The sequence below is a fragment of the Crocuta crocuta genome, unplaced genomic scaffold (genome assembly GCF_008692635.1).
Source record: "Crocuta crocuta isolate KB4526 unplaced genomic scaffold, BGI_CrCroc_1.0 scaffold36, whole genome shotgun sequence".
Classification (NCBI taxonomy): domain Eukaryota; kingdom Metazoa; phylum Chordata; class Mammalia; order Carnivora; family Hyaenidae; genus Crocuta; species Crocuta crocuta.
The window spans coordinates 17,784,968-17,812,186 of record NW_027532203.1 but is presented as its reverse complement, the minus strand read 5'-3'; the positions used below and the strand labels follow the sequence as shown (position 1 = coordinate 17,812,186).

Genomic DNA, 27,219 nt, shown 5'->3' with positions numbered 1-27,219 from the left:
AGTTGAGGCGCTCCTTGGTGGATCAGCCGGTTAAGCGTTCAACTCTTGATCTAGGCTCAGATCATGAACCCAGAATCATGGGATTGAGCCCCGCATAGGGCTCCACACACTAGGGGCCTGCTTGGGATTCTCTCTCTCTGCCCCTCTCCCCTGGTCATGTGCACTCTCTCTAAAATTAAAAAGTAAATAAAGTGAATTGAATGCTCCAACCGGTTCTTGTGTTTCCCACATGATGTCAGGGAGCTGGACTATGCCATGTTACGCCGCCTGGAGAAAAGGATTCTGGTTGGTCTCCCCAGCCGCGAGGCCAGGCAGGCCATGATCCATCACTGGCTGCCCCCCGTGAGCAAGAGCAGAGCCCTGGAGCTGCGCGCGGAGCTGGAGTATGGCGTGCTGAGCCAGGTAAGCTGCCCTGAAGGGAGGATCTGTAGGCCAAGCAGCTGCCACATGAGCCACCACACAAATCTGGGCAGGGTCTTCTTGTGAGCTGTGTGGGGCACATTCCTTGAGTCACTTAGAAAAGACCCAAGCTGGCCAAGAAATGCAATGGACCTCTCGTTCATGAAAGAGTAAGCTCTTTGTCCCTTGGAAACATTCAAGCAGAGAGAAACAGTGTGATGTCATGGAATAACATAGGGTTTCAACTCCGAGAATCAACGGTCATATCCTGATATTGCCCCTTATTAGCTGGCTGGCCTCAGGGAAACCACTTACTCTCTAAGCCTGTTTCTTTGTCTGCAAAATGGGTAACAAGTATGCTGCAAAGGAGTGCTGTGATGAAGAAACAGAAAACTTTTACAAATGGAAATGGGGGCACATGTCTGTTGCCCCCACTGTCACTGATATCACTGCTCCTCTGAGTGGACACTTGAACATGATGTCCTCTGAGGTTCCTCAAAGGCAGGTATGATCTTATTTACCAGAACAGAAGTGTCTACCAAATTGATCATGTTGGATTTGAGCACAAGGGCCCTATGAGCCTACCATGGGCGGGGTAGTCCTTAGAGCATGTATTTGGATGGTGTTAGGAAGGTGTTTTCTACCCAGTTTCTCAGGTTATCCACGTATAAACAGCTTCTCTCCCTCCAGGTATAGAGATCTGGGCATCTCTGGGCATGTTCATAGGGGACAGATACAGATTCAAAAACAGGGGCTCTGATACTGATCTTGCCTATTGAATGTAATCACCACCAGTGTTCTGCCTGCTGACCAACGGCTGGTTTGCGGCTGTTTCAGGAGACTGAGGGCTACTCGGGCTCAGACATTAAGCTGGTCTGCAGAGAAGCAGCTATGCGGCCTATGAGGAAGATCTTCAGCGCACTTGAAAATCACCACTCAGGTATGGTTGGGATCACGGCAAAGGTGATCTGGGAGAAAAAGTTGTTTAAAAATCCAACTTTCACCAGCAGATGGAGCCTTGCTCCTGTCCTTGGTGGCTCTTGGCACCGGCAAACATTCCTTGCTCAAACTGTCCTTCCTGTGCTCAACTCCTTTCTCCTCTGATGTTGTTTTGGATCAACTTTGCCCCAGATGACATGCCCCTTAGGGCTCGGGCTTTTATTTCTTTTGCACACTGTGATGTTGGGCTGGATCCATTTGCAGTACTATGTAACTATTAAACACTACTTTGATAATGATACATTTAAGTCCTATTTTTTATCTGGGCTTCAGGGGCTGAGTCTCACATTAAAGAATTTCTGCCCCAGCTCTCTTGAGTCTTGCCTTTTGCTGCACTAACCATTAAGCATGCTGCATTTATGCATTGTCTTGAAAAAAGGTCTATTAGCATTTCAAGAGCAGTGATCACTGTGAGGTCAAACGTGCTGTTACTGCTGTGTTTTTATCCAGAGAGCGGCAATTTACCTGGAATCCGGCTGGATACTGTGACCACTGCCGACTTCTTAGATGTGCTGGCTCACACCAAGCCTTCAGCAAAGAATCTGACACAGAGATACTCAGCCTGGCAAAGTGAGTTCGAGTCTGTATAAAATCACATTTATCCTGACTTGGCCACAAAGACAACCACAGAGGCCTCCTGATTTATTAGTGTAAGCAGGAGAAGAATGAAATGATTGGAAGAGAAAAAGTTATTCTTGAAGACTGAGTTAGTTTGGACAACTGCACTATTTTGGAAATAAGAGATATTTTTGTCAATTTTTCATGACTGATGCCAGCAATATGTTAAAGATTTCAATTACAGGTGTATTTGCTATTAGTCATGTAGTGGAGACTTCTCTCACAAATGGACTCTGCACAATTTCTTACAGTGTTCCTTGTTTGCGAATTGGTATTTTCATTTTGAAGACAAAGATGTAGTTTGGGAAGTTGTGTTGGAATGTACAGAGCGGCTCTGAGCTGGGGAGCCAATGAGAAGCTAAGCTTGACAGACCCAGCTGACCAGCTGATGGGATCAAGGGTGGTTAAGAATGGGCGCAGGGAAGCAAGTGTAGAGTCTGTTTCCTCTGACATCCTGAATCTCATCAGCTCTCCCTAACTCTGACCCCAGCCGGTTTTTTTAAAAAAATATATTTATTTATTTATTCATTCATTTATTTATTTTGAGAGTGAGAGAGAGAGAGTACAGGCATGCAAATGCGGTGTGCAGGGGAGGTGCAAAGAGAGAGAGGGAGAGAGAATCCCAAGCAGTCTCTGAGCTGAGGACGGAGCCCAATGCCCAATGTGGGGCTCCAGCTCATGAACCATGAGATCATGACCAGAGCAGAAATCAAGAGTTGCACACTCAACCTACTGAGCCACCCAGGTGCCCCTAACCCCAACCAGTTTTATCAGCAACAAACCCCTACCAGACTAGTTCCCACCCAGAGAAGTCACTGATTCATTTTAGGAGAGGAGCATTTTGAGCCTAGAGCTAATAGCTGACGGTGACTGCACACCGAGACCACTCGCTACCAGTCTGAGTGTCCTGAGTTCTGGCCCCTAATAATTAACATGTTTTGACTCCTCACATTTCACATCCCACGTACTCTGCCCTTCTCTTTCCATTGCCACAGATCCTCAGTGGATCCAAAGCTTAGGATGGAGAACCTGAGATTCTAGAACATTCGTGCTGAGTCTCCCCTGCTCTTGGACTTCTCCACATCTCATTAGGGGGGTGTAAATGGTTGGAGGCATCTCCCTCAGAACCTCGCAATCTGAGGCATCTGGTTTCAACTCCTACAGCTGCCACTAAGTGATGCCACCCCTCTTCCCAACTACAACGTACCTGGGAGTAAGATAAGGAAGAGGTGGGAACTAACAGAGAGGGTGAGACTACCTGAATGATCCAGCAATGGAGCAGCTCTCACTGAACCTAGAAATTTGGACCTAACCTTGCCACATCTTCCAGTCTTCCTAGGAAAACCAGTGGTAATCGATCTGCATTTAAGATCCCCTGATCTCCAGAGGTCAGCAACTAAGGTTAACTATCTGCCTTTAGAATTCAGGCCTTGTCCCCACATTTCGTTCGGGTCACCATCAGGAGCCTTCCCAGATGGGCTCTACTTTATCTAAAATCACTCCCTCCCTCTTCTCCTTTACCACTTAGCCATAGATCTACTGTATTAAGTAGTTGTGTATAGGTTTTATTGTGTTAGCCCCATGGTTGTGGTACTTTTTTCACTGCTATTGAATCAACAAAATGTTCTTTAAAATGGGCGCTGATTACTGTTCCAAAGCACTTAGCTCACTGTACATGACCTCTTCTATGAGAGGACTTCTATAACATATCTTGAACTTGTCACAGCCCTTTGGAAATTTCAATAAATTTTTATATGCTTCTGTTTCCCAACTACAAGACACGCATCTTAGGAATTAGGAGCTACATTCTGCTTTGTCTTCCTTTGTACTTAATCCACAGTGGCATTAAGTAATTTGGTTTTCTCAGGCACACTAGCCAGTGAAACAGGAGTTGAGATATGTACGACATGAGAGTAAGCATTGACAAAAGTAAGGTATTCAAAATTGTTTGATTTTAACACCTAATGTAAATGATAAATGATTTCTGGTGCTCTGATGCCTCTGTCTGGCTGTCCCTTAAAGACAGCATGCTTTGGGGTAGTAGGCCTTGATGGCTGGCATAACAGAAGGTCAGCAAAACTCCTATGCATTTATGCTGAAGAAGAGTTTTTATGACTTCTGTCAAAGGAATCTGATAATGCAAACATGGCTTTATGCAAGCAACTGCTAATATGAAAAAGGGAGTCTGCTGTTTAAGGCAGAGTATTTTAGTGAAATAGATGAGTGCAGTTTTAAAAATTCTTTACTGTAGGTGCCCAAGGAATTCAGTTCCATCCCACATGAACAACCACTGATCCCAAACTGGAATGGAGAAAGGAAGCCATTACTCTTGGCTGGGGGCTCACGTGGTCTTATCCATATCTGTCACTCTGTTTGATTCCTGACCCATCAGTGATGTCTGCTGCTTTGCTTTAGCTCTAACCTGTCTCTAGAGCATCAGATCCATTATTTCCAAGTGTCTAATGGGACCTCCCCTATGGGCAATGAGTCTAAAATGAAACTTATATTCTCCTCTCTACTCATAGCTATATGCTCCCACATGTAACTCCTATAATATTTACAGCTAGTTTGTACCGGGCTCAGGAACCATCTGAATGCCTGTGTTGCAGGAGACACAGTAAAGAATGAGACACAGTTCTGTCTGGTGGGAAGGGCCATGTGAGGACCAACATATAATCTAACAAGTGCTAGCAGGGCAAGGAGGAGAGAATGCCTCATTCCACCTGCAGTCAGGCAGACCTCACAGAGGAGGGCCACTGGAGTACGAATAAGGGCTTGGACATTCTCCCTGGCTTCTCCACTAGTAAGGCTCCTCAGGGCAAAATCCTTGTCTTATATACTCGCTTATTTCTTAGCATGGCACTTAAGCACAAAGCAACCAGCAAACACTTGATGGTGCCTGGGCCAACGAGTTGCTGACCCAGGGACCCAGGGACCCAGGGACCAGGCCGAGGTTGAATGGAGTGCACACCTCAGGCTCTGGGCAGCACGCTCCACCTGCATGCTGAGCTGCTCTCTCTGTGTCTCTACGCGTGGGGGTTTAGATGGAGTAGAATGTCTCTCTCTCTTTTTTAATCCTCGGGAAAACTTTCCCCACTGCACCAACTATAGAGGTGAATTCTATCAACCCTTACCAGATTATTCAGCATGGACAGTCCTGCTACACCTGAGTCAAAACCACACAGCACTCAGCATTTGCCTGATTCTACTCTCAATACTTAATATGCCGGTCATGCATTTAACCCTCACAACAAGCCTAAGTGGTGGGTGCTGGCATGGTCTCCATTTCACAGACAAGGAAAGGGGGCATGAGAGTCTAGGTGACTTGCCCACAGACACAGACCTAGCTAACTGCTGGCTAGGCCCCTGAACCTACGCTCCTGGCCATTCCACTCATGCTTCCGATCTGGGGTGGCAGGCCTAGCACGTGTCCTTTGCACTCGAGGACATTGAAGTACTAGGTCAAGTCATCTGCAAAAACAAGAAGAGTGATCACCAAACCACCGAAAGGAGAGGGAGCTGCCATTTATTTAGATTTGCTCCTTCCCATCCAAGACCAAGCTGATCTCTAAACAAGCATCAAAGCCCAAAACTCATTAACATCAGTGTGTACTTCAATAAGGTGAACACCACAATGATGTACAATTACATGCTAATAATTCAATGCCCAAGAGCCCTGTAAAACAATTGAGAAGGCCCAGGATTATCACAGTATGCAAATGCGTTAGGAAAATCATTACCTACTTAGTCCCCTTCATTTTGGTGGGCTTAACATGAAAAGAATAATCCATGCTACAAGACGAGATTTCATTTTACAGCTGTAGTAACCAAGTACGTAAAAGCTTGAATCTGTCCCAATAGCTTCTAAAAGATTTTTCCCATAGTGTCAGAGGCAAAAATAATGAAATCTTGCAAATGTACAGTTAATAGGACCCTGGTGGACACTAACTTCAAAAATGCATGGTCTGTAAGACATTAAAGGCTTGATTTTAGTTTCTGCACTGTTCCTGTTAATAACAATGTCTAATTAAAACATCTGTAAAATACTGATAGTTTTAATTATACATAAAATTTCCAAAACAACTGTTACACAGTATAATAGGTATCTGCAATGAATAGGTTATTAATGGAAATATTATTTTAAATTAAAATCAGGTTCTAAATTTAAATTAGTCATCTCTGGCTAATGAAGAGAAAAAGAAGTCACCCGTGCTGGGAATAATACAGTAGATAATCTAGTTTTCAACATCCGTTAAAGCAAATTCACTTGATCACTTGGGTTAAAGGACAATTTCTTTTGCTTCTTCTGACTTGTACTCCACTTGGCACTGGTGATGGATTTCACAGTTGAACTCAATGTTAAAACTACAGCCCGATGTACTTTTCGACACGTTATTTTATAATTTAGAAAATGCCACTCAACTGTATTCACAATCTGAACACTCCCCCCTCCCAATGTGCCAGTGAGGAGACAGCAGAGAAGGCGATTCCTTGCAGGAGGTCCCCCCTCCCAGCCCGGCCTAACCTGATGAATATTTTAAACGGAATGACATAAAATCTCCACTTTCCCTGTCTCTGGGTCTCATCTTCTTTTTCAAAATAAAACAAAAGGGATAGGCAAGGCGAAGTGGTTGGCTGCAATTCAATACCTTTCTTTCTAATTAATGCACAATAGAGGAGGGTTGGTCCGTGTCTATCTGTGTGGGCATGGAGTCAGGGAGGGATTCATTCCAGACAACGAAAAGCCTTGTTTCCAGTTGCTTCTGATTCGCATAAAGGATCACAGTAGATGCTGCAGGATGTGGTCCACAGCATGAGGGAAGCTCTCACAAGTTAAGTAAGGAGGTGGATTAATTTTTTCTTCATCTGCTGCTCGATATTTCCCTGAAATGAAAATAAAGCCAGAGAGCAAAGGTGACTGTTAGGATGCCACATTTATCACATCCCACAAGCACCCGGGCCACCACGGGACCACCCTGGCAGGTACTGCAGAATCGGGCTCCACATCTCCCAAAGCATCTCCCACTGCAAAATTAGATGCAATGAGGCGATTCAAAGAAATATCACATCCAACATTTTCCCAGGACTCTGGTCGTTCACAATGGACAATCACAGGGCCAGGGTCACCTGGCAGCTAAGGTTTTCTTCAGCTCTCCACAGCTGATAAAATCATTTTCTTCCCCATTAGCCCTAAAGAAAGGAATGGTGATAAAATCCGTGCTTTTCAATGAAAGCCAGGACACCACAGGGCAGACCTTGTCAGCTCCCAAGGGTGACTGGAAACAGCATGTGGTGCTGCCACACAGGGACCCTGTGAGCCTAACAAATGAATGCCTAGGGGTGGGGACAGAAAGTGACAGATGTGCACAGGCCTGGGCCAGGCAGGATGGTCTGCCAAGCAGGGCACCACAGGGCAAGTACACTTCCTACGTCTCCCCGGGCTCTGGAATGCAGGACACACAACTGAACAGCCTTCCACAGAGAGGAGCCCTTCCACACAGTGGTCACAGAGAACTTTGACAAATGTCAACCAGATACTGCACGATCCCTCTTTAAACACCTTTAGTGGGTCCCAATGCCCTTCAGAAAGAATCCAAATCCCTACTGCTGCCCACCAGGCCCTTTGTCATGTGGCCCCGGCATCCCTCTGACCTTAGCATGTGCTGCTTTCACAAGACTGCAGTCCTAGACTGAACCTGGCTCTTTGAGGACCTTCACACCTGCCATCCCCTCTGCTTGGAACATTCTTCTCACCGACTGCCTCCCTCATACTTCAGGTCAAATGCCATATTCCCATGCCAGTTAGAGCTCCCCTCTGTTGTTCTCGCTCCTGGCACCCTGTTCCTTGCCTCCACAATATGTGTAACAAGCTATCAGTATACATTGATCTGTTTAACGTCTGTCTCACACCTAACACTGGGTTCTCTGACGCAGGGGCCACGTCTGTTACACCCCCCAGTGTGTTCATTCCCCGCACTGAGCACAGCGACCAGCCCCAGCACGCGGTGAGCATGCCACAGTGTTTTTCCTTAAAAATGAAAAGGAAGGGAGGAAGGAAAAGCAGAACACTGCTTCAGCTGCGGCCCTGGGGAACAAGGCCGAGTGTCCTGCGGCCACACAGAGCTGCCTTGTTGCCGCCACACTCCCCCCTTCGCTTTGCTCTCTCATCCCTTTTTCTGTGGTCTCTGCCATTCAACCTTCCACATTTCCCAGCATTCTCTGCCTAAATCCAGCTCCCCTAACAACAGACCCACCGTTTTCTACAATTCCTGCCACTTTTTTTTTAAATTTTTTTTATTTATTTCTAGGAAAGAGAGAGACAGCGTGAGCAGGGGAGGGTCAGAGAGAGAGGGAGATACAGACTCTGAAATAGGCTCCAGGCTCTGAGCTGGCAGTCAGCACAGAGCCCGATGCGGGGCTCGAACCCACGAACCGCGAGACCATGACCTAAGCGAAAGTCGGACGCTTAACTGACTAAGCCACCCAGGCGCCCCAATTCCTGCCATTTTCTACAACGACCTCTTCAAGAGGCTTTGCCCAGCAAACACAAAGCCTAAAGGGCCCCTGTTCTGCACCTCTGCACTGTGAAGATGCTTCCTGCCCTGTCTTACTGTAAATTCCTACAGAACAGAGCCAGCATCAAACGTACCGAGGTAACGAAGATCTACCTCACACACCTTAGCTTCCTCAAGGCACTTGTCCACAGCACGGGCCACACAGAAAACCCTGCTGCTAGCTTTTTTCTCAAGCTTAAATTCCATGAAGTATAAACTCTTGCCATGTTTCTACTTGGTCTCAAACATGAGTCAATGACAAACTTCTGTTCACAGCAACTGCTTCCTGGATCCAGTGGCTAAGGGTGATTATGCAAAAGTCAAGTTTCTTAGCCATGGAGAGAAGGGCTTGCAGAATGCTTCTGCGGTCTGGCCCTGCAATGGGGGTGTCTACAAAGTATGAATGGACACAGTGGCTTACATAGGTGTGATAGTTCCAGCACCTCAAGTTGTGTCTGGCATACAGCAGGTGCTCAATAATGTGGGCTGAGTGCATGAAGCAGGCCACCGTCACTCATGCCTGCCGCATTCACTGTGGCACTCGCTGCTTTCCTGGGTGGATAAATGATGAATGGAGGGAGAATACAGGAAGCCATTTTGATGATGTTAGATAAAGAGTGGCCCTATCTTTTCTAGGTGATTGTTTACATGCTAAACAAATATATTTTGGGTAGGACCAGTCACAGACCTTTAGTAACACACCGCTGGGCAAACGTATCCTGACCTACCACGTGCTACTCACTGGGAAACAAAACTGCTCAAGACTATCCACAAGAAGCCCTGCTAATCGAATCGATTAACATCTAATAATTTTCACATAATTTTCAACACTGGGAGGCCTACTGGTTGTTCAAATGCACAGGGTTCAAGTTTATCAAGGGAGCCAGCTATTTTGTCTGCTTTTACAACTCACTGGGGACTTTTTTCTGACCAGAGATGAACACTGTAAACGAGCCCGTTTCCCTGCACTAGACTCAGCTCCTTTACTGGTTATGCATTTCCAGTCTGATCATGTTACACTGCCGGCTTCTCTAAGACTAATTTGGTGCCACTCTGACAGGCCGATCACCACCAACTGGCAGTCAGAAAAGAAGGGAGAAGGTACAGAGGCCAGCCAGGGGACGGGGGAGTGGGGCCTATGAGCCCCTGGTGGGAGACAGTTTTGATACTTCGTGTAAATCCTTAATTATGAGAGCTAAAGAAACAAAATGTTCACAGGACTAATACACAAGAGGAAATATAGTTATCTGAAGACTTCCTCAGTGACCAGAAAATAAAACCGTAACTGGCAGGAATGTGAAGATTAAGATACAGGGAGGGATCATGAGTGTGAGGACTCTTCTGGACTTGATCTTGATACCACCTGTTTTGCTTCATCAAAGGGCAGTAAAGTTCCTGGGACGGTGCTGATCATTTTGACTGAGAAATGTGAACGCTGGAGTGACTGGTGCCACCCCCTGCCAGGCCCCGACGACTCCCTCCAGCCCTGGGACAGCCTGTTCTTCGTTCACGTGGGGCCCAGACAAATGGTGCTTATTCCATAGGTGCTGTAGCTAGGTTTTCTTGCTTCTAGTTTTAAATTTAAAATATATTTTTTCTGCTGCCACACTTCCTTGAAGAAATGTCAGTCAGGAGGAAATGTACTTTTCCTAAAAAATTTCCAAGTTGCAGCTCTTCCGTGAAATAGTTTCACGACCATCATGCGATACCAGGCAGATGCGCCTGCATGGCTAGTCAGTGCGGACTGCGGCCAGGGCTCAGGACATGGAGTGGGACCACTGTACTCATAATTCTGTGTTAGCTGAGTCCTCCCCATTAAGGTGCTGCTTTGCCTTAAACTTACTTTGAGGGACCATAAACAGCATTTCTAATTTCGGTATAGGGAAAATAATCCCTGAAACAGTTAAATGAAAAATAAAAATTTTTTTGTGATTTTTAAAAAATGCAAACATTAACATAAAGTATCAGATCGCTTGGCCCACCAGTTCCTCAGGAGACCAACTTTATCATCTTCTAGCTGGCAACAACAACAACAAAGATACCTTCATAGAGCGTCACAATCAATGGTCTCTGGTCTGTTCCAATGTGGTGATTTGTAAACCCAGAAAATCATACAAGCGCTAACTGTCACCTGGCATGATAGTTATCTCTGGGGAAGCTGTAAAATGACCTCTCCACTCTTTCTGATCTTCCAAATTTTGTGCAGCATGGACCCTCCCACACTGTCTTTTTCCCCTGAGATCCAAAGCCCATTTTATGTTTGCTTTGTGACAGAAAGAGAATTAAAGTGCCCAGTGGGCTTTGTCAGGTCTGCAAAGATTGTTCGTTAAACAAGTGTATTTTACCATCTGTTTTAGAGAAGGCTTATGCAAAAGATACATACCAGTTTTTACCAGGATACCCAGCATGCCGACATTCTGAGCCCCACCAACATCATCCCGGCAATCCTAGAAGAGCAGAAAGAAAGCATTTAGTTCATTGTCTCGACAACAAAACCCTACCAATTGACTGATTGATTAGGCTGGGATGGCCAACTGTGACAGCATCTTTCTCCTTCAAATACAAGAAGGAAAAGGGGGAAATCCACATGGAACCATCTGAGGAAGCACGCCTTTTGGAAAGGGAAGTGTTGCAGAGGTGCAATGTGTACAACACACACAGTAATTCTAGTGACCAAACAACAAAGAGCACATCTATAGTTTGTGTTTTCTTTTCTTTTTTTTTTTTTTAAGTTTATTTTGAGGCAGCTAGCATAAGCAGGGGAAGGGGCAGAGAGAGGGAGAGAGAGAATCCCAAGCAGGCTCTGCACTGTCAGCCCAGAGCCCGATGTCGGGCTCGATACCATGAGCTGTGACATCATGACCTGACCTGAAATAGACAGTCAGATGCTTAACCACCTGAGCCACGCAGGCGCCCCATATAGTTCATGTTTTCCACATGGACATCTGTCTCCTCTTAAAACAGATCATAGGAAAAAGCACTCTATCCATGTGGTGGCTCTGAAGGCAAACGATGCACCTGCAGACAATGAATGGACGAGATTCAGGAGACAGCTTTCCCGCTGCCCATGTAGCGCACTATCCTTACCTTCCAGCCAGTTGTCCCTCCCAGGCGGATTCAAACCAAACCAGAATACTGAGATTCTCTGTTATCTCCACCGTTGGGGCTAACAGATCAGTTAGAAAATGGAGCTCTCTTTCCAATTCTTACCCAAGATAGGAATGAATATGCTTGGCTGACTATGAGGATAAACATCAGGTAATAAAAACCCAAGGCCGAGAAGAAATACCAAGAAATATCAATCTTGCCATCTCATGTCTTTATGGGACTTTATAGACAGACAGGACTCATTGAGACCATGCCTGAAGAAAAGTTTTTTCTCAAAAATAATTAATATTCAATAACAGACCTTGGAAACAAGTTCTGGAATGTCAAAATCTCCATTCAAGGTCTAACTTAAAATCTTCCATTGCATCTAAACTTGCCACAGTGAAGTGGCAGGAATGAAGGAGAGGAAGAGAAGGCAGAAGGGAAGTGGGGAAAGTGGGCAAGGAAAGGGAGGGAAAACCCACCATCTCTCAGGGAACAGAAAACTGTCCACACTGCTGAACTGCCCTCACATGCCCTTGCCATCTCCCACCCTATCCCAATACCGGAAACTCCCGGCATAAAGAATTCTGACATCTTCACATCTTCAAACACACATCTGCCTAGTAAAGTCAGCTACCAGTGTGCCAAGAGGAAAAGATATGGCTGAAAAGATGTTTTCTCAAAGCAGCATCAAGTTTAATGACCACCCTCTTCGGGGTCAGGTGAGTGAATAAGGAAGTGGAAGAGGAAATGAGAAGGACCATGATACACCTGCCTCATCACAAGTCAAGAAAGCCAGGGACCGTAGTTTGTTTTGGAAGAAGTCCAGAGCCTGGAGTTCTGCCTCTGGCGGGGCCGCTAATTCGCTGTGGAGTGTAGGCATGGGGCTTCACCTCTGCGCTTCAGTGTCCCGGTGTATCAGATGAGGGGATTTGGAACAGACAACCTCGAGGGTCCCTTCTAGCCCCTAATGCGTTTACTTAAAATTGAAATATATCCTTGTCACCTACATGCCACAAGCCGATGTGCTTTCTAGCTCTTTCCCCCTCATAGCACACAGAGAAAATAATGTTTTCCCAGGATACTGGAGAAAACTGACGAGGTGCTCTCGGCCAGAGGTCACTGGCTAAAGCCTACGATCATCCAGGGTCAGCCCTACCAATCAGAGGGCTGAGGCAATCAATATCCATAGCTATTTGTGGCACACTGACTGGAAAGCTCTTCCATAAAGCATATACTAGGGGCAAAAAATCAATAATGGTAGAATTCTTTAGCTATACGTTGTTCTCTGCATAATATTCAAAGAAACTGAAATTTGTGTAGTAGTTTTCTTCAAAAAGACATAGAAAGAAGTATGTCAGAAATAATCAACATTTCAATTCTTTAGAAAAATATCACTATGCATCTATGGACAAGCCTGTTTATAGGTAGGTACCCACTTACTACCAGCTGCTAACAGGAGTAACGGAGTCTGCATGGGTTTCAAAGCAGTGCTTCAGAGATGGGTCTTCCCAGAACGATGGGTAAGCTCAGGACACTATCTGGCCTTTTCCACTTACATCTCCTATCATCACGGCCTCCTCAGGTTCACAGCCAGTACCCCGCAAAGCTTCCAAAAAGAACGTTTTCTCTGGTTTTCCCACTACTGTGGCTTGGGTGTCTGTGGCATACTCCAGAGCCGTTACGAAGGGTCCAGGCCCCAGGGCCAGGCCATCTTTCCTCTTGTAATACCTGGCCTTGTGGATTGCAATCAGAGGAGCCCCATCCAGGAGTAACCTAGGGAGACAGAGAAAATGGAAACTGGCTAAAAGCGAGGCTTTTATGACTGGAAAAGAATATCAGACTCACAAAGTGGTTTTATTCACACTCACAGAAACAAATAGTTTCTTATTAACTTTTAATGACTTGCTGTCTTCTAAATAACTCGCTGAGAACTGCTGGGAATTACACTCAGATATGCACAAGAAAGGTGATAGATTATTAAATTTGGGATTGCTTCAACCTTTTACCTTTAGTGGTTTCAGACACTTTACCCAAATCACCAGGGAAAGAGAATGAAGAGAAGTAAAGCTAAGTAAGACACTGGAGGGAAGAAGCTTAACTTAATGAGACAAGTTGTTTCAACCTTCCCTGACGGTAAGCAGGAGGCTCTCGAGCCTCTTCCAACCCAACACAACTGTGGCTGCGCTGACACGTTCCGGAAATATCTGGATTTCTCTTTACTCCAAAATGTAAGTTTCTTTCTAATTCAGAAATTTAGGGAGCGCTTTACAAGGACTTTCTGCTTGTACCTTTACATCTTCATTCTACCTCTGACTGCTTGGGACATTACTCTGCAAATCAGGTCACCTTCCCTGAAGAACACGCCAACAAGTGCCAAGTTCCTTCCTTTGTCCTGATTTAGGACAAATGCACTCAGGCCAACCAAAAGGGCAGAGTGTTCCCAGTCGTTTGAGAACCAAACTCTACATATAGCTAAGGAGTCCCATTAGTGGCTCAGGCAAAACAATCCAAGAAACCACACCAACCTCTTTGTACTGCCCTCTCAACCCCCCTTCCCCAAACACCCGTCACCCATCCCCACGGTGTGGCCTGCAGTCAGGGACACAGCAGAGACAGCCACGCACGTAATCTCATCTAATGGAATGCGGGGCATGATCTAGTTCTTCAACTGCTTTTAACCAATGTAATAAATGATCTCACTAGCTTAATTTACTTTAAGTCATCTCCTTAGTTAAAATATTTAGTATGTCCATCGAGGAGGAATTCATCACATCTTACCCTTCACAATTATGAGTAATTAAGCGCTCAACTATGAAACTGCTAAATTATTCTTGTCAGTGGGCACAGAAATGCCTTCCTGTGGGAGATGCAGAATTCAGACATTTATGATTAAATATTTTATTATGTAAAAACCAATACTGGACTATTACAGGACCTTATTTTTAGTTACTATGAATTGTTCACAGCACAGGATAGATCCTCTAAATGTATTCACTAAGTATTAATAGAAATTTACTTCTTAAAGCTGATCTTGAAATCCAACGGTTAGGAAATCTGATAAGGCCACTATGTCGGCCTTAAAGAAACACTGCTGATAGCGAGATAATAATGGGTAATTTATCTATCCCCGCTTGTCATCCCACCCCCAATCCCATTTATTTGCTTCTCTACCACGGAACTGGAATTCTTTATGCAACAGACCTCAAAATTGCTTTCTACTTATATAGCTAAACTAGAAACTCATTTGATTTAGCTTTGTTAATATTTTATTATATATTAACTGGGGATAAGACTTATCAGCTTGATTGATGTGTGTACTTAATTCCCAGGCAGTAATTTAGTGCCTTCCCTGGAAGGGCTGAAACTGGGCTCCTCCACATGTCTCTGAATGGGAACTGGTCCTCTACCGGGCTGGAGAAGACAGGCACCTCTCAAGGAAGTGCTTCCTCCTTCTATCGCCCTTCCCTGCATCACATGAGCTTTACCGAATCATGAAGATCCCAGGCAAATTCAGGATGGACTGAGAGGTAAATGTTTTCTAGGACACAGATGAAAAGATCTTTATAGTTAAACATTTTAAAAAATATCAAAAATAGACACCCCAATACATGTATACTTTCTAGACAGGGGAACAAAGGGTTGGTTAATTTTGTTACCCCAAGGAATGCATCAGCAGGAAATCAGAATTTTCTGTCTATATCTAACTATAAAATTATTGAGGTTCAAAACACAAGGAGAAAAAGGCATAAGGAAGGCCTGATTTAAAAATCTGTGGCCGTAGGGGCGCCTGGGTGGCTCAGTCAGTTAAGCGTCCTACTCTTGATTTTGGGTCAGGTCATGGTCTTGTGGTTTGCGTGTTCAAGCCCTACATTGGACTCTGCACTACAGTGCAGAGCCTGCTTGGGAATCCTCTCTCTCTCTCTTGTTCTCTCTTCCCCCACCCACCTCTCCCCTACCCACATGTGCTCTCTCGTACCCTCTCTTTCTCTCTCTCAAAATAAACTTAAAAAAAAAAAAAAAGTACAGATGAGATCACATCCCTTCTACACTCAGAAGCCCTCAACAACTTCTCACTGCAAACAGTATAAAATCCAAAGTCCTCACCACAGCCTAAGGCCCTGCCTTGTGTGACCTCCCATCTACATCTCCAGCCTTTTTTTTTTTTTAATGTTTTTTAAATTTATTTCTGAGAGAGAGAGAGACAGAGTGAGCAGGGGAGGGGCAGAGGGAGAGGGAGACACAGAATCTGAAGCAGGCTCCAGGCTCTGAGCTGTCAGCACAGAGCCTGACACGGGGCTCGAACCCACGACCCGTGAGATCATGACCTGAGCCAAAGTCAGACGCTTAACCAACTGAGCCACCCAGGCGCCCCTACATCTCCAGTCTTAAGTCACCTTCCCTATCCATGGTTGTACACCAGACACAATCGTCTTTTCTCACTTCTTAAAAAACTGTCACTCTGTTGTGTTTCAGCCCATACACCCAGTGTTCCCGCCTCCTGAAACAGTTCCCCATACTTTCACATGGCTATCTTCTGCTCATTCGCCAGGTCTCAGCTTCAATGTGAGCACAACAAGGAAGCATTTCCAACCTCCATATGGAAAGTGGACTTCCTCCTTGCCTCCACTCTCTTCTCTCATCACCCTTTGTCCCTTGTATCACTTCCCAGAGTTTATAATCCTTACTCAACTGTGACTGGTCTGTCTTCCTCACTAGAACAGAATACAATTTCCACCATGCCCATCAGTTTTACTCATCATGGTACCCCTTACTTCCAAAACACACACACACACACAAACCTTGGCACCTCTCACTAAATGGCTACTGAATAAATTAATAGATGAAGCCCCGTACATCCGAGTGTCCTGATTTAACATAAGGAATAGTGCTACCTTCTAGGGGAACAGAGATGACACATGCAAACCTTTTCACAGCATCTGTCTGACAATAATGGCAATTATTTTTCTTCATAAATACAGGAAGTGTGGTATCTATGCTATTTAAAATAGGTAACAGCCAATCACTTCATGTTTGTGGGCCTCAGTTTCTTTTCAAATGAAGAGGCTGAAGTAGATCAGGGCTTTTCAGTCTCAGCACTACTAACATCTTGGACTGAAAAATGCTGTTGTGGGGCCGTCCTATACACCTGTAGGACATTTAGTGGCATCTCTGGCCTCTACCAGCTAGATGTCAGTAGCACAGCTCACACCCGGTTGTGACGACCAAAAATGTCTCCAGATATTGCCAAATGTCCCCTGGGAAGCAAATGTGTCTGTCCCTGGTTGAGAACCACTGACGATCGCCAAAATCCTGACCCAACTGACCGACCCGAGAAACACAAACTACCAAAAGCTCAAATTAAAACAACAGTGAATCATGAAATGTATCAAAGGAAAGCTCATTAACAATTAACGGAAACCTTCACAGTATCTCCATGTCATACTGCCACAGAAACTGTCTCATTCATAGTAGGCTACCTATTGTCACCACTTCTGTTTAGTTCTGCAGTTGGGGAATAAAGCAAAAAAAGAAATAATAATATAAAGATTGGTAAGGAAGAAGTAATACTCTCATTATTTGTAGGTGACACAATTGTCTATGTAGAAAATCCAATCCAAAAGACTCTCCAAATAACTTATTTTCTTAGCAAGTAAATGTAGGATCAGTAAATACAAGGTTAACATAAAAAAAAAAACCCTCAATTATACTTCTGTGTATTAGCAACACCACTTAAAAATGAAATTTAATAAAATGCTATTTATAACAGCCTCAAAAAACAAGAAATACAAGGATTAATTTAACAAAACATCTAAGGCCCATACTCTAAAAACTGCAAAAACACTGCTGGAAAAGTATAAAAATAAAACCTAAGTAAGTAGAGATACATTCCATCATCATAGACTTGAAGAGACATCATTATTCAGACATCACTGTAAATTCTACCCCAGTTCATTGATTTAAGAGAGTCCAATCACACTCCCAGTGGGCTTTTTTTGTGGAAATTGACAAGCTAATTCCAAACTTTATCTGGAAATTCAAAAGATGTAGAATGGCCAAGATAATCTTTAAAAAGGTTAAAGTTGAAGAATGTACACTACTGGATATTAAGACTTATTAGAAAGCCAGAATATTGAGACAGTATGGGACAATAGAAAGAGAATCTAGAAACAGAGCCACACAGCCAAAGTCACTTAATTTATGTCAAAAGGACCAAAAGCACCACTGCTATTCTAGAATAGAAAGAATGGGTCTTTGCAATAAATGTTGCTGAAACAACTGGATATCTGTATGGAAAAAAGTGAACTTTTACCTCACATAATTCACAAAAATTAATTAAAATAGACCCTAGATCTATTTGATTAAAGTATAATAGTAGAGCTGGTAGAAAAAAACCTCAGGAAAATATCTTCATTACTTCATTACTACTACTGTGTAGTAGGCAAAGATTTCTTAAGCAGAACAGAAGAAAATATTGACAAATTGGACTCCATCAAACTTAAGAACGTCGTGTCCTCATATGATTAGTATTCTCTATGTAGTATTCTCATACTACTAACAGAGGCAACCACAGACAGGGGTTAAGGTAGGTGCAGTACATATATCCAACCAAAGACTTGTAGAAAGAGCTCCTAAAAATCCATGAGAAAAACACAATCCAGTCAGAAAAGGCAAAAGATTTGAATGGGCACATCACAAAAGCTATCCAATGGCCAATAAGTATATGAAAACATTACTCATATGCGAAATACAAACTGAAACTCAGTAAGATACCACTACCCACACCAAACAGAACAGCTCCAATGACGTAGACTAGAAAGACACTGATGAGAACAGGAGCAAGTAGAACTCTCACTGATAGCTAGTGGGAACCTATGACCTGGTACGATCGTTTTGGAAAACTTTCAGCAATATTTACTAAATCTAAACAAGTACTTATCCTATTACCCAGTAATTTCATTCCTAGATAACAGACCTGAGAGAAATAGGCACATATGTTGCCCAAAAGGCATGCAGAAGAATGTGTGTAGCAGCTTTAGTCATAACAGCCGAAACTAGAAATGATCTAAATGTCATTAATGGTAGAATAAATAAATAAATTGTTGAATACCCACACAATAGACTATTGTACAGCAATAACAACAACAATAAAAAAAAAAGAAAAGAAAAAACAAAACTAAGTATTGCTACATGCAACAAGCTGGGTAATCTCAAAAACCAATAAATATGCTACAATTATTTGATTTCATTCCTATGAAGATCAAGAACTGGCAATACTGACCAAAATCATGGTGGCCACCTTAAGGAAGAGGTAGTGTTGACTGCGAAAGAAGCCTTCTAGGGGCTGTAAATGCTCTGGCTCTGAGTGGAGGTTACACAGCTCTATGTGTAAAATTTTATTGAGTTGTATACTGACAATCTGTAGACGTTACTATGCTTGTTATATATCAAATTTAAAAAATTAGTAATATATTCATGTGATTTACTCACCTGAAGCTTTTAATTGGAGTAGCAAGAACTGTCTTGACCATCAAAGAATCTCCCCAATTGATTAAACAGTAAGTGTAGTTAGTGACTGATATTCCACTCAATTCTGTATTCTTACTTTCAAACTAGCATTATGAAGTTGTCCTCTTGCATATATATAATGAAATGGTTTACATAACTCAAGTTCATAAGTCTCAAACAATTTCTCACCTCCAAACTGTTTTACTTTTATAGTCTGGACTTTGACTTAAAAAAACTGCATAGTAATCGGCCCTTTCAAAACAGAGAAAGCCCAAAGAAATACTTCTACTTTAAGCCTTGTTGCCACATCGTTTTGGGATTGCTCATATCCAGGGCTCCAAATACCTAGAAAAAATTCAGGAGTTACTGTCCAAATGCAATAATAAGTGAGGCCAGTATTGTTGATTTTTTTCTTCCCCTTCTAAGGACTGGAATATACTGGAGTAAATGTTTTACTTCCTTTCTTATGGAGATGAGGTGAAGAAAGCAATTCAACATTTAACAGAAACCATTCAGGGTAATAGGACTCTCCTCCCCCAAACCAAAAAAAACCTAATTTCTAAACCCCTTTAAGGCTTTTTGGGGACTCATGTACCTTGCAACAATTACAGGAAAGAAGTCATTAACAAAGTCTTGAAACGTGATCATTAGGCAGCCTGCATCTCTGCATTTACCTGTGAAAGTGGTGGTGTCACTTATCTCCAGTGATCAGGACATTTTAATAAGCTCCTCTAGAAACTCCAGGGCAGCTGCTCTTAATTTAGAAAAAACAAAACTTTAATTTTTCCTAGGTTAAGCTATTCTCTGCATTTTCCCCCAAATTCCTTTGACCCAGCAACTATACTTCCAAAAACAATCTTAAGGAATGGACACAAATACTGCTTAGAAAATGTGTTCCCATTTTTTCCAAACTAACTTTAAAGTCCTGGAAATAACCAATAGGAAGCAGACGGCTACACAATTTATTGCACTGTTTAAAGTGGCATATGCTGTGGGAATCAAACGCATTTTGGAAGACTACCTAAGAATACAGAAAAACAGGGGTGCCTGGGTGGCTCAGTTGGTTAAGCATCTGACTCCTGATTTCAGCTCAGGTTATGATCTCATGGTTCATGAGCTCGAACCCTCCACTGGGCTGTGCACTGAGATTTACTCTCTCTCAAAATAAACAAACATTAAAAAAAAAGGATATAGAAAAACAAGTACAATACGTCATGGGGTTATTATTTTTTTAATGTNCAGGCTCTGAGCTGACAGCAGCAAGCCTGATGTGGGGCTCAAACTCAAGGACCCTGACATCATGACCTGAGAAGAAGTTGGACGCTTAACAGACTGAGCCACTCAGGTGCGCACATCGTGGGTTTTTCAAAAGCAAGTTACCACACAGTATTATACATTCTTACTTTTATCTAAATATTTATGTGCATGGAAAGAAATGAGCTATGTGCTCACATGTTAACCGGGGCTCTCTTTAGGTGGCAGGGTTACAGGTAATTTATTTATTCTCTTTTCTTTTTTGAACATTTAAACTTTTCTACAACGAAGACATATTACTTTTGTGCTGATTTTTTTTTTNAGTTCAAGTTAGGTTGTTAAGTGAGCTGCTTGCCCAGCAGACTTTCTCCTAATAGAGATCATCAAATTTAATTATAATTGGTCCATTACTAAAATGCTCAAGCTTTGCATTTCTAACTCAGGTCAGAAGATGAAAAAAAAAAAAAAAGCCTTGCTATAAACTCATACTGTGGCTGGGAAAATCAAAGAACCAGAGGTTTGGACATTTGTGTTGATGAATTATACAACACTACCAGGAGAGGAAGAAATGGATGAAACTGTAACATATAAAACACGTTAAATAATACTACATACTGTCTAGGGATACCTATGTATGTGCTATAAGTATAAAGAAATATATGACAATTATAAGCACAAAATTCATAACCTTGGTTACTTTTGGGTCTTGGGCCATAATACTGGGGAGGGATATGCAGGGGATATCAAATGTATTGATAGTTTGTATTTCTTACACTGGCTGATAGGCATATGAGTGTTCATTATGTTATACTTTGTATCTTTTAGTATTAGATAAAAGGGTAAAGCCACCAATGGCTCTTAGGATTTGAATGTCTTACAGAATCCAAACCCAAATCATATCTACTCCCTATAAGTGGTTCCTATCCTTCCCCCAAATCAATTCTTTAAATTCAGTGTTCTCAATTTCATTCAGACATTTAAGACACGTTTGTGGACAGACTGTACTGTGCATTTGTAGGGGGCAGGGAACTACCCATTCAAAACACAGTAAATAAGAGGCAGTGTAATGTGGAAAGCTGATGTATCTGCCTGAGGGCAATATGCCCCTGAAGCTGTTATGCAAGGCAGCTATGCAACGGGGTTTAAAATCCAATGCTTATACTCATTATCAACCTGAATAGTAATTTAGCTAATCGGTGGTTCATTTGAGATGTCTATATTTGCCACACACAATCCAAACAGCTGTAGTCATTGGTTGGGAGGCATAGTCTCAGTGGAGACATCAATATGCAAAGAAGGGCAAGACCTGAAATCCTTCTGTTAATTCTCCACCCAGCTGTTAAGTGCATTTGTGAAATTAGAGTTGACCTATAAGTGCACTGTAATGCTTTAAAACATAGTGTTTAAAAAAATCAATATGGTTAGGGAAGTGTACTAATTAGACAGCATCCGAGCAATTACATAGTCAGTATTATGTCAACGTACATTTTTATTACCCTGAGTCTAGTATTCATCGAAGACAGAGACCTCCCAGCTTCCTATTAAATATGTCCTTCCCAAATTACCAGCTAAAATCAATCAATATCTTTGCCTTGAATTCTGTGGTTAAAGAAATGGGTAAAGGGTAGTGGGAGAAGTTCACAAGTAAGAAATCAAAGTTCTCCATTTCAAATGAAGACTGATTTTGGCAGAGTTGTAAATTCTATTTAAGGAGAAGGTCAGATAACCACTTGCCCCTCTCGCCAAAAAGCTAAAGGAGGATAGCTGAAGTAGGTGAAGCAAAAGAAATTTTAATACTACATACTCCAAAGTACATCTTCTAGCAACCTGGCTTAGCAGTGGGTCTCCAGGAAATAACTATAGTAAATGAGCAACTATAAAAAGTGGGTTTGGTTGTTCCTTTTAAATAAAGGCTGACATCACAGTGATTAAGAGAGTCACAAATAAAAGGGCATAAATAGTCATCGTTTCCATTAACTGAGGATCTAAAATTAATGCTCATACAGGGGAAAAAGGTGGATGTTCCCAAAGTGCTAGTTTTGGCCACAAAGACTGTCCATGAGAACAGCCGTTGCCAAGATCAACAGCAAAAAGTGTGCCAAGATGTGTGAACCCTATAGTGAATTTTTAAGTTTCCTTACAAACATTCTGATTCTTAGACATCTACATCAAGAAATGAATTCTACATCAAGTATACGTTACAATGATTCTTTGTACTAGTAAGAAAATGATTTTTTTTTTGTTTTAAATGTTTATTTATTTTTGAGAGAGAAAGAATGCGAGCAAGAGAGAGTGAGAGCAAGCAGGGGAGGAACAGAAAGAGAGGGAGACACAGAATCTGAAGCAGACTCTAGGCTCTGAGCTGTCAGCACAGAGCCTGATGTGAGGCCTGAACCAACGGACTGTGAGATCATGACCTGAGCCGAAGTCGGACGCTCAACCGACTAAGCCACCCAGGCATCCCAGAAAGTAATATTTTAATGGAATTCTTTGTAAATAAATACCAAAAATTTACCAAGCTATTAAAAAAACACTTTTTAAACAAGTTCAATGTAACCTGATACAATATTAAGAATTACTTATCTCATAAATTCAAAGGCAAATTACACTGTTTAATGGTTTAACAAGAAGCAAAAGATGAAAAATGAAAAATCTGTGAAAAAGGAAAAAAATTCAAGGAAAAAAATTGATCTCACTCTAGAGCAGATTTGCTGGTACATTCCGGTCCAATTTATCTTAGGAAGTATGAGAACTAGTATGCTGTCTTCCTTTTGAAGCAGCAGTGAAAAGTTCACATAAACAAAATAGACACGTAAGTGAAGGTTTATAACATTTTCCATGTCATTTCCCATTTCTACTGGCAACCTTTGGAACACCTCCACTTAGATACCCCAAAGGCCCAACAGCCCTAAGCTAAACTTATCACTTCCTGAGCCCTAACATGGAGTGTTCTGTCACATGTGCTCACATTAGAAATCTGGACATTTTCCTTGACCCAACCGTCCATCAAGTCATGTCAACACTACCTAAACCTGCTTCTTCATTCCTATTGCCACCATCCCAGTTCAGACTACCATTATCACTTATCAGATTATTTCTTTCAAAGTGTGGTCAAATGCATCAACTTTTCTTGGTAGCCTAGATTGTCACTGGAGGAAGAATCCCACGTACTGTGTTGGAGTGTTAGTCTAGATGGTATCTTCCTTCAGAGAATAGCATAGTCAGTGAAGAATCACAGGAATGAAAATAGAAGATAAAACTGAAACTTTGCCCCACAGGATTAACGAAGTTAAAATGAGCAGAAAGTTTAAAGCTTGTTTTTCAGAGAATTGTTGCCCCTTTAATCAGCTATTTTGTCTTTCCAGATCCCACTAACAAATCTACTAGCTGTCTCTGCAGAAGCCTGGACTCAAGGTCATCCGATATGGTTCCAGATAATGAGCCTAAGACCCATTCAGTTTATACCAGCTCTCAGAGCGTGCCCACAGCCCCTTCTTCTCTTCGTCCTCAGATAACCTCCTGATGTCAGGGGCTGAATTTTGCCTCATTCTGGTGTTAGATCTCCACCCCAAGTGAACATGGGACATGTTACATATCTATTTGCTCAGTGATCATGCTCCATCGTTCCTCATGAATAGTCATATAGGTTTCCCTGCCCTTTTCATCAATATTTATGTAATCTCAACCCCTATGATTATAAAACACTTGTTCTCTACCCTTCTGGGGAGGCAGATTTGAGGTCTGTCCTCTAGTCTCCTCCTCTGGCTGCCTCTGGAATAAGCTTTCCTTGCTGCAAACCTGTATCTCTGTGATTGGTTTTGTTTCCCATCCAGCAGATAGACTTGGGTTCCGTTACAAAATTGCTAGCTTCAGAGTTGCAATTTTATTATGAATTTCTGCCCAAGGATATTGATTCTACAAGGCAGAAAAACCTCAATGATCATCATTTTTTAACATATTGATTATTTTTAAAAAAAACTATGCAAGATAGTAAGAAATGTGATTTAATGTTGATCTTGAAGTGATCTTGAAGATATCTATCCTCATGAACAATTTGGGTGGCCAGAAAGTAAAATATATCTATAACCTTCCACGACACAGACTCAGGAAGGAAAGAGAGGAATATGTAATCAGATGAAAAATAAACAGCTGAAGACTTACCGGAATGCTTGGTTCAGAATTTGATAATGAAAATGTTCTGGTGCCAATCCTATGACCACAGCGTTAGGATCGCTTGTTTGTATTCCTGGGAAAGGAAAAATGTGTAAGTGTTGAAAATGAAAGGGGGCCTGGGTGGCTAAGTTGGTTGAGAATCCAACTTCGGCTCAGGTCATGGTCTCACAGTTCATAGGTTCGAGCCCCACATCGGGCTCTGTGCTGACAGCTCAGAGCCTGGAGCCTGCTTCGGATTCTGTGTGTGTGTATGTGTGTCTCTCTCTACCCCTCCCAGCTCTTACTCTGTCTCTCAAAAATAAATAAACATTAAAAAATTAAAAAAAAAAAAGAAAAATGCAATTAACACTAATGATACATTTTATAATAAAATAGCTTTAGTCAATCAAATACAAATTTTTACTTTAGCCGTAATCTGAAATTTAAGAGCTTATTGTGTCCAATGTACTTTCGAAATATAAATAATACTTAAAGAAGAGGGTCTCCTAGTATTTTTGTATATTCCCTTTGCATGGTGTTACAGCTACTCAGTAACTAGAAGATCTCAACAGAAACTTGTAACTTAATGTTCTCGAACAAGTGACAATTTCTAACTTTAAAAAGCTTTGCTGATTACAATCAACAAGAACAGTCATGAGTTCTCTATGAGCTATCAAATCAATAGCAACTGATGAGGAACTGAAAGTCTAAGAAGCAAGGGAAATTAGACTTTCTAATTGACACAGTTGAGGTTAACACATTCGTGATTAATATGGAATGTAGGTTCATTCTATAGTTTTCCACTGAATGCCAAATCTACTTTTAGTTCCACAAATATTAATTTATAATTAAAACATGTTTAATTCTGAAAACAGAATTTCAGATATGAGAAACAAAGGAGTACATTTACCATTACAATTATTAAAAGACTGATTAAAGGTTCTGTGGATTATCCATACACCAATTCCTATTTGCCTCTCTCACTCCCTATCTTGAAGCATTTGCATCATCAAGTCCACCACAATGTGAAGGGAAGAAATAGAAAGAGCAGATACCCAAGGTTTCCAATTTCCTCCTTACTAGTAGCCCTGAGTGTTAAATAATTCGGAAATGGTAATACACCATCATCTGAACACTGGTTATCATTGCTTCTAGACTTCTGCAGTGGAAGACCAAATAACATGTATTTTTTAAAAGAAAAAGGGAGTTAACGATATTTTAAATTCAAAATTAGTAATACATAGCTTATTTGTTTTTATATTTGTATCTCTTTTCACTTACACATAAAATTTTGTTCACTACCAATACTAGCATGATTACTATTTTGCTTTAAAAATAACAGTATCTGGTCGCCTGAGTGGCTCAGTCAGTTAAGCATCTGACTTTTGATTTCAGCTCAGGTCATTTTCTCACAGTTCATAAGTTCGAGCCCCCCACTGGGCTTTGCACTGATTCTCGCTCCCCTCTGTCTCTGCCCCCATGCATGCTCTCTCTCTCAAAATAAACAAACATTAAAAAAAATAAAAGGGGGTGCCTGGGTGGTGCAGTAGGTTAAGCATCCAACTCTTGGATCAGCTCAAGTCATGATCCCATGGTTTGGGAGTTAGAGCCCCATACTGGGCTCTAAGCGGACAGCCTGGAGCCTGCTTGGGATTCTCTCTCCCTCTCTCTCTGCCCTTTCCCCACTCTCTCTTTCTCAAAAATAAATAAAATTAAAAAAAAAATAATAATAGAGACACCTGGGTGGCTCAGTAAGCTAAACATCTTGACTTTGGCTCAGGTCATGATCTCACAGTTCATGAGTTTGAGTGCCATGTCAGGTTCTGTGCTGACAGCTCAGAGCCTGGAGCCTGCTTCAGACTCTGTCTCCTGCTCTCTCTGCCCCTCCCCCAATCATACTGTCTGTCTGTTCTCTCTCAAAAATAAACATTAAATAATAATAATAATATCAACATTACTAACAACACTAAGACTACTGAATGCAGTTTAAAATTTCTTTCCAGTTTTTTTTAAATATTTTTATTTATTTCTAGGAGAGAGAGAGAGAGACCGTGTGAGCAGGGGAGGGTCAGAGAGAGAGGGAGACACAGACTCTGAAACAGGCTCCAGGCTCTGAGCTGGCAGTCAGCACAGAGCCCGACGCGGGGCTCGAACCCACGAACCGCGAGATCATGACCCAAGCGAAAGTTGGACGCTTAACCGACTAAGCCACCCAGGCGCCCCTCTTTCCAGTTCTTTTATCCTTAGAATTTATCCCACTATGAATGAACAGTAAAAATACTGTATTTTAAAGTCACTTGAAATAATTCTTTTCTCTGAGTGGGAATGAATTTGATTGCAGAGTTAAGTTTGTTTGTTTCAATTTGGTTTTAGTTTTCAGGGACTGGCTTCTTCTTTTTTTTTTAATTGTCTTTTAAATACACAAAATATTTACGTGGTTCCAAAGTCAAAGATACTTGTAGAGCACGCTTGTCTCTTAATCCCTTTCTCCCTCCCTCCCCCTTTAAATAACCAGTTTTCCTAGTTTCCTATTTTTCTTCTTTATCTTCCTTTCACAAATATGAAACATATATAGATGTGTATATATATATATGTATATGTATATGTATACACACACACACATATATATCCATTTCTCTCTCAT

General features: G+C 42.1%; 2 protein-coding genes across 2 annotated transcripts in view; one reads left to right on the top strand and one right to left on the bottom strand.

The window, feature by feature from the left end:
* Window positions 1-2,489, top strand: part of KATNAL2 (katanin catalytic subunit A1 like 2) — a 67,632-nt gene extending 65,143 nt beyond the window's left edge. The window contains exons 14-16 of the mRNA XM_077777685.1: window positions 240-402; window positions 1,237-1,339; window positions 1,849-2,489. Of these exons, the coding sequence (XP_077633811.1) occupies window positions 240-402; window positions 1,237-1,339; window positions 1,849-1,988 (406 nt within the window). The 3' untranslated portion in view covers window positions 1,989-2,489. The remainder of the gene's footprint in view (window positions 1-239; window positions 403-1,236; window positions 1,340-1,848) is intronic.
* A 3,493-nt stretch (window positions 2,490-5,982) lies between these two features.
* HDHD2 (haloacid dehalogenase like hydrolase domain containing 2) overlaps window positions 5,983-27,219 on the bottom strand; it is a 35,574-nt gene continuing 14,337 nt past the window's right edge. Inside the window, exons 4-7 of the mRNA XM_077777594.1 lie at window positions 24,585-24,669; window positions 13,220-13,436; window positions 10,954-11,017; window positions 5,983-6,900 (exon numbers count right to left, since the gene is read on the bottom strand). Coding sequence (XP_077633720.1) covers window positions 6,797-6,900; window positions 10,954-11,017; window positions 13,220-13,436; window positions 24,585-24,669 — 470 coding nt within the window. The 3' untranslated portion in view covers window positions 5,983-6,796. The remainder of the gene's footprint in view (window positions 6,901-10,953; window positions 11,018-13,219; window positions 13,437-24,584; window positions 24,670-27,219) is intronic.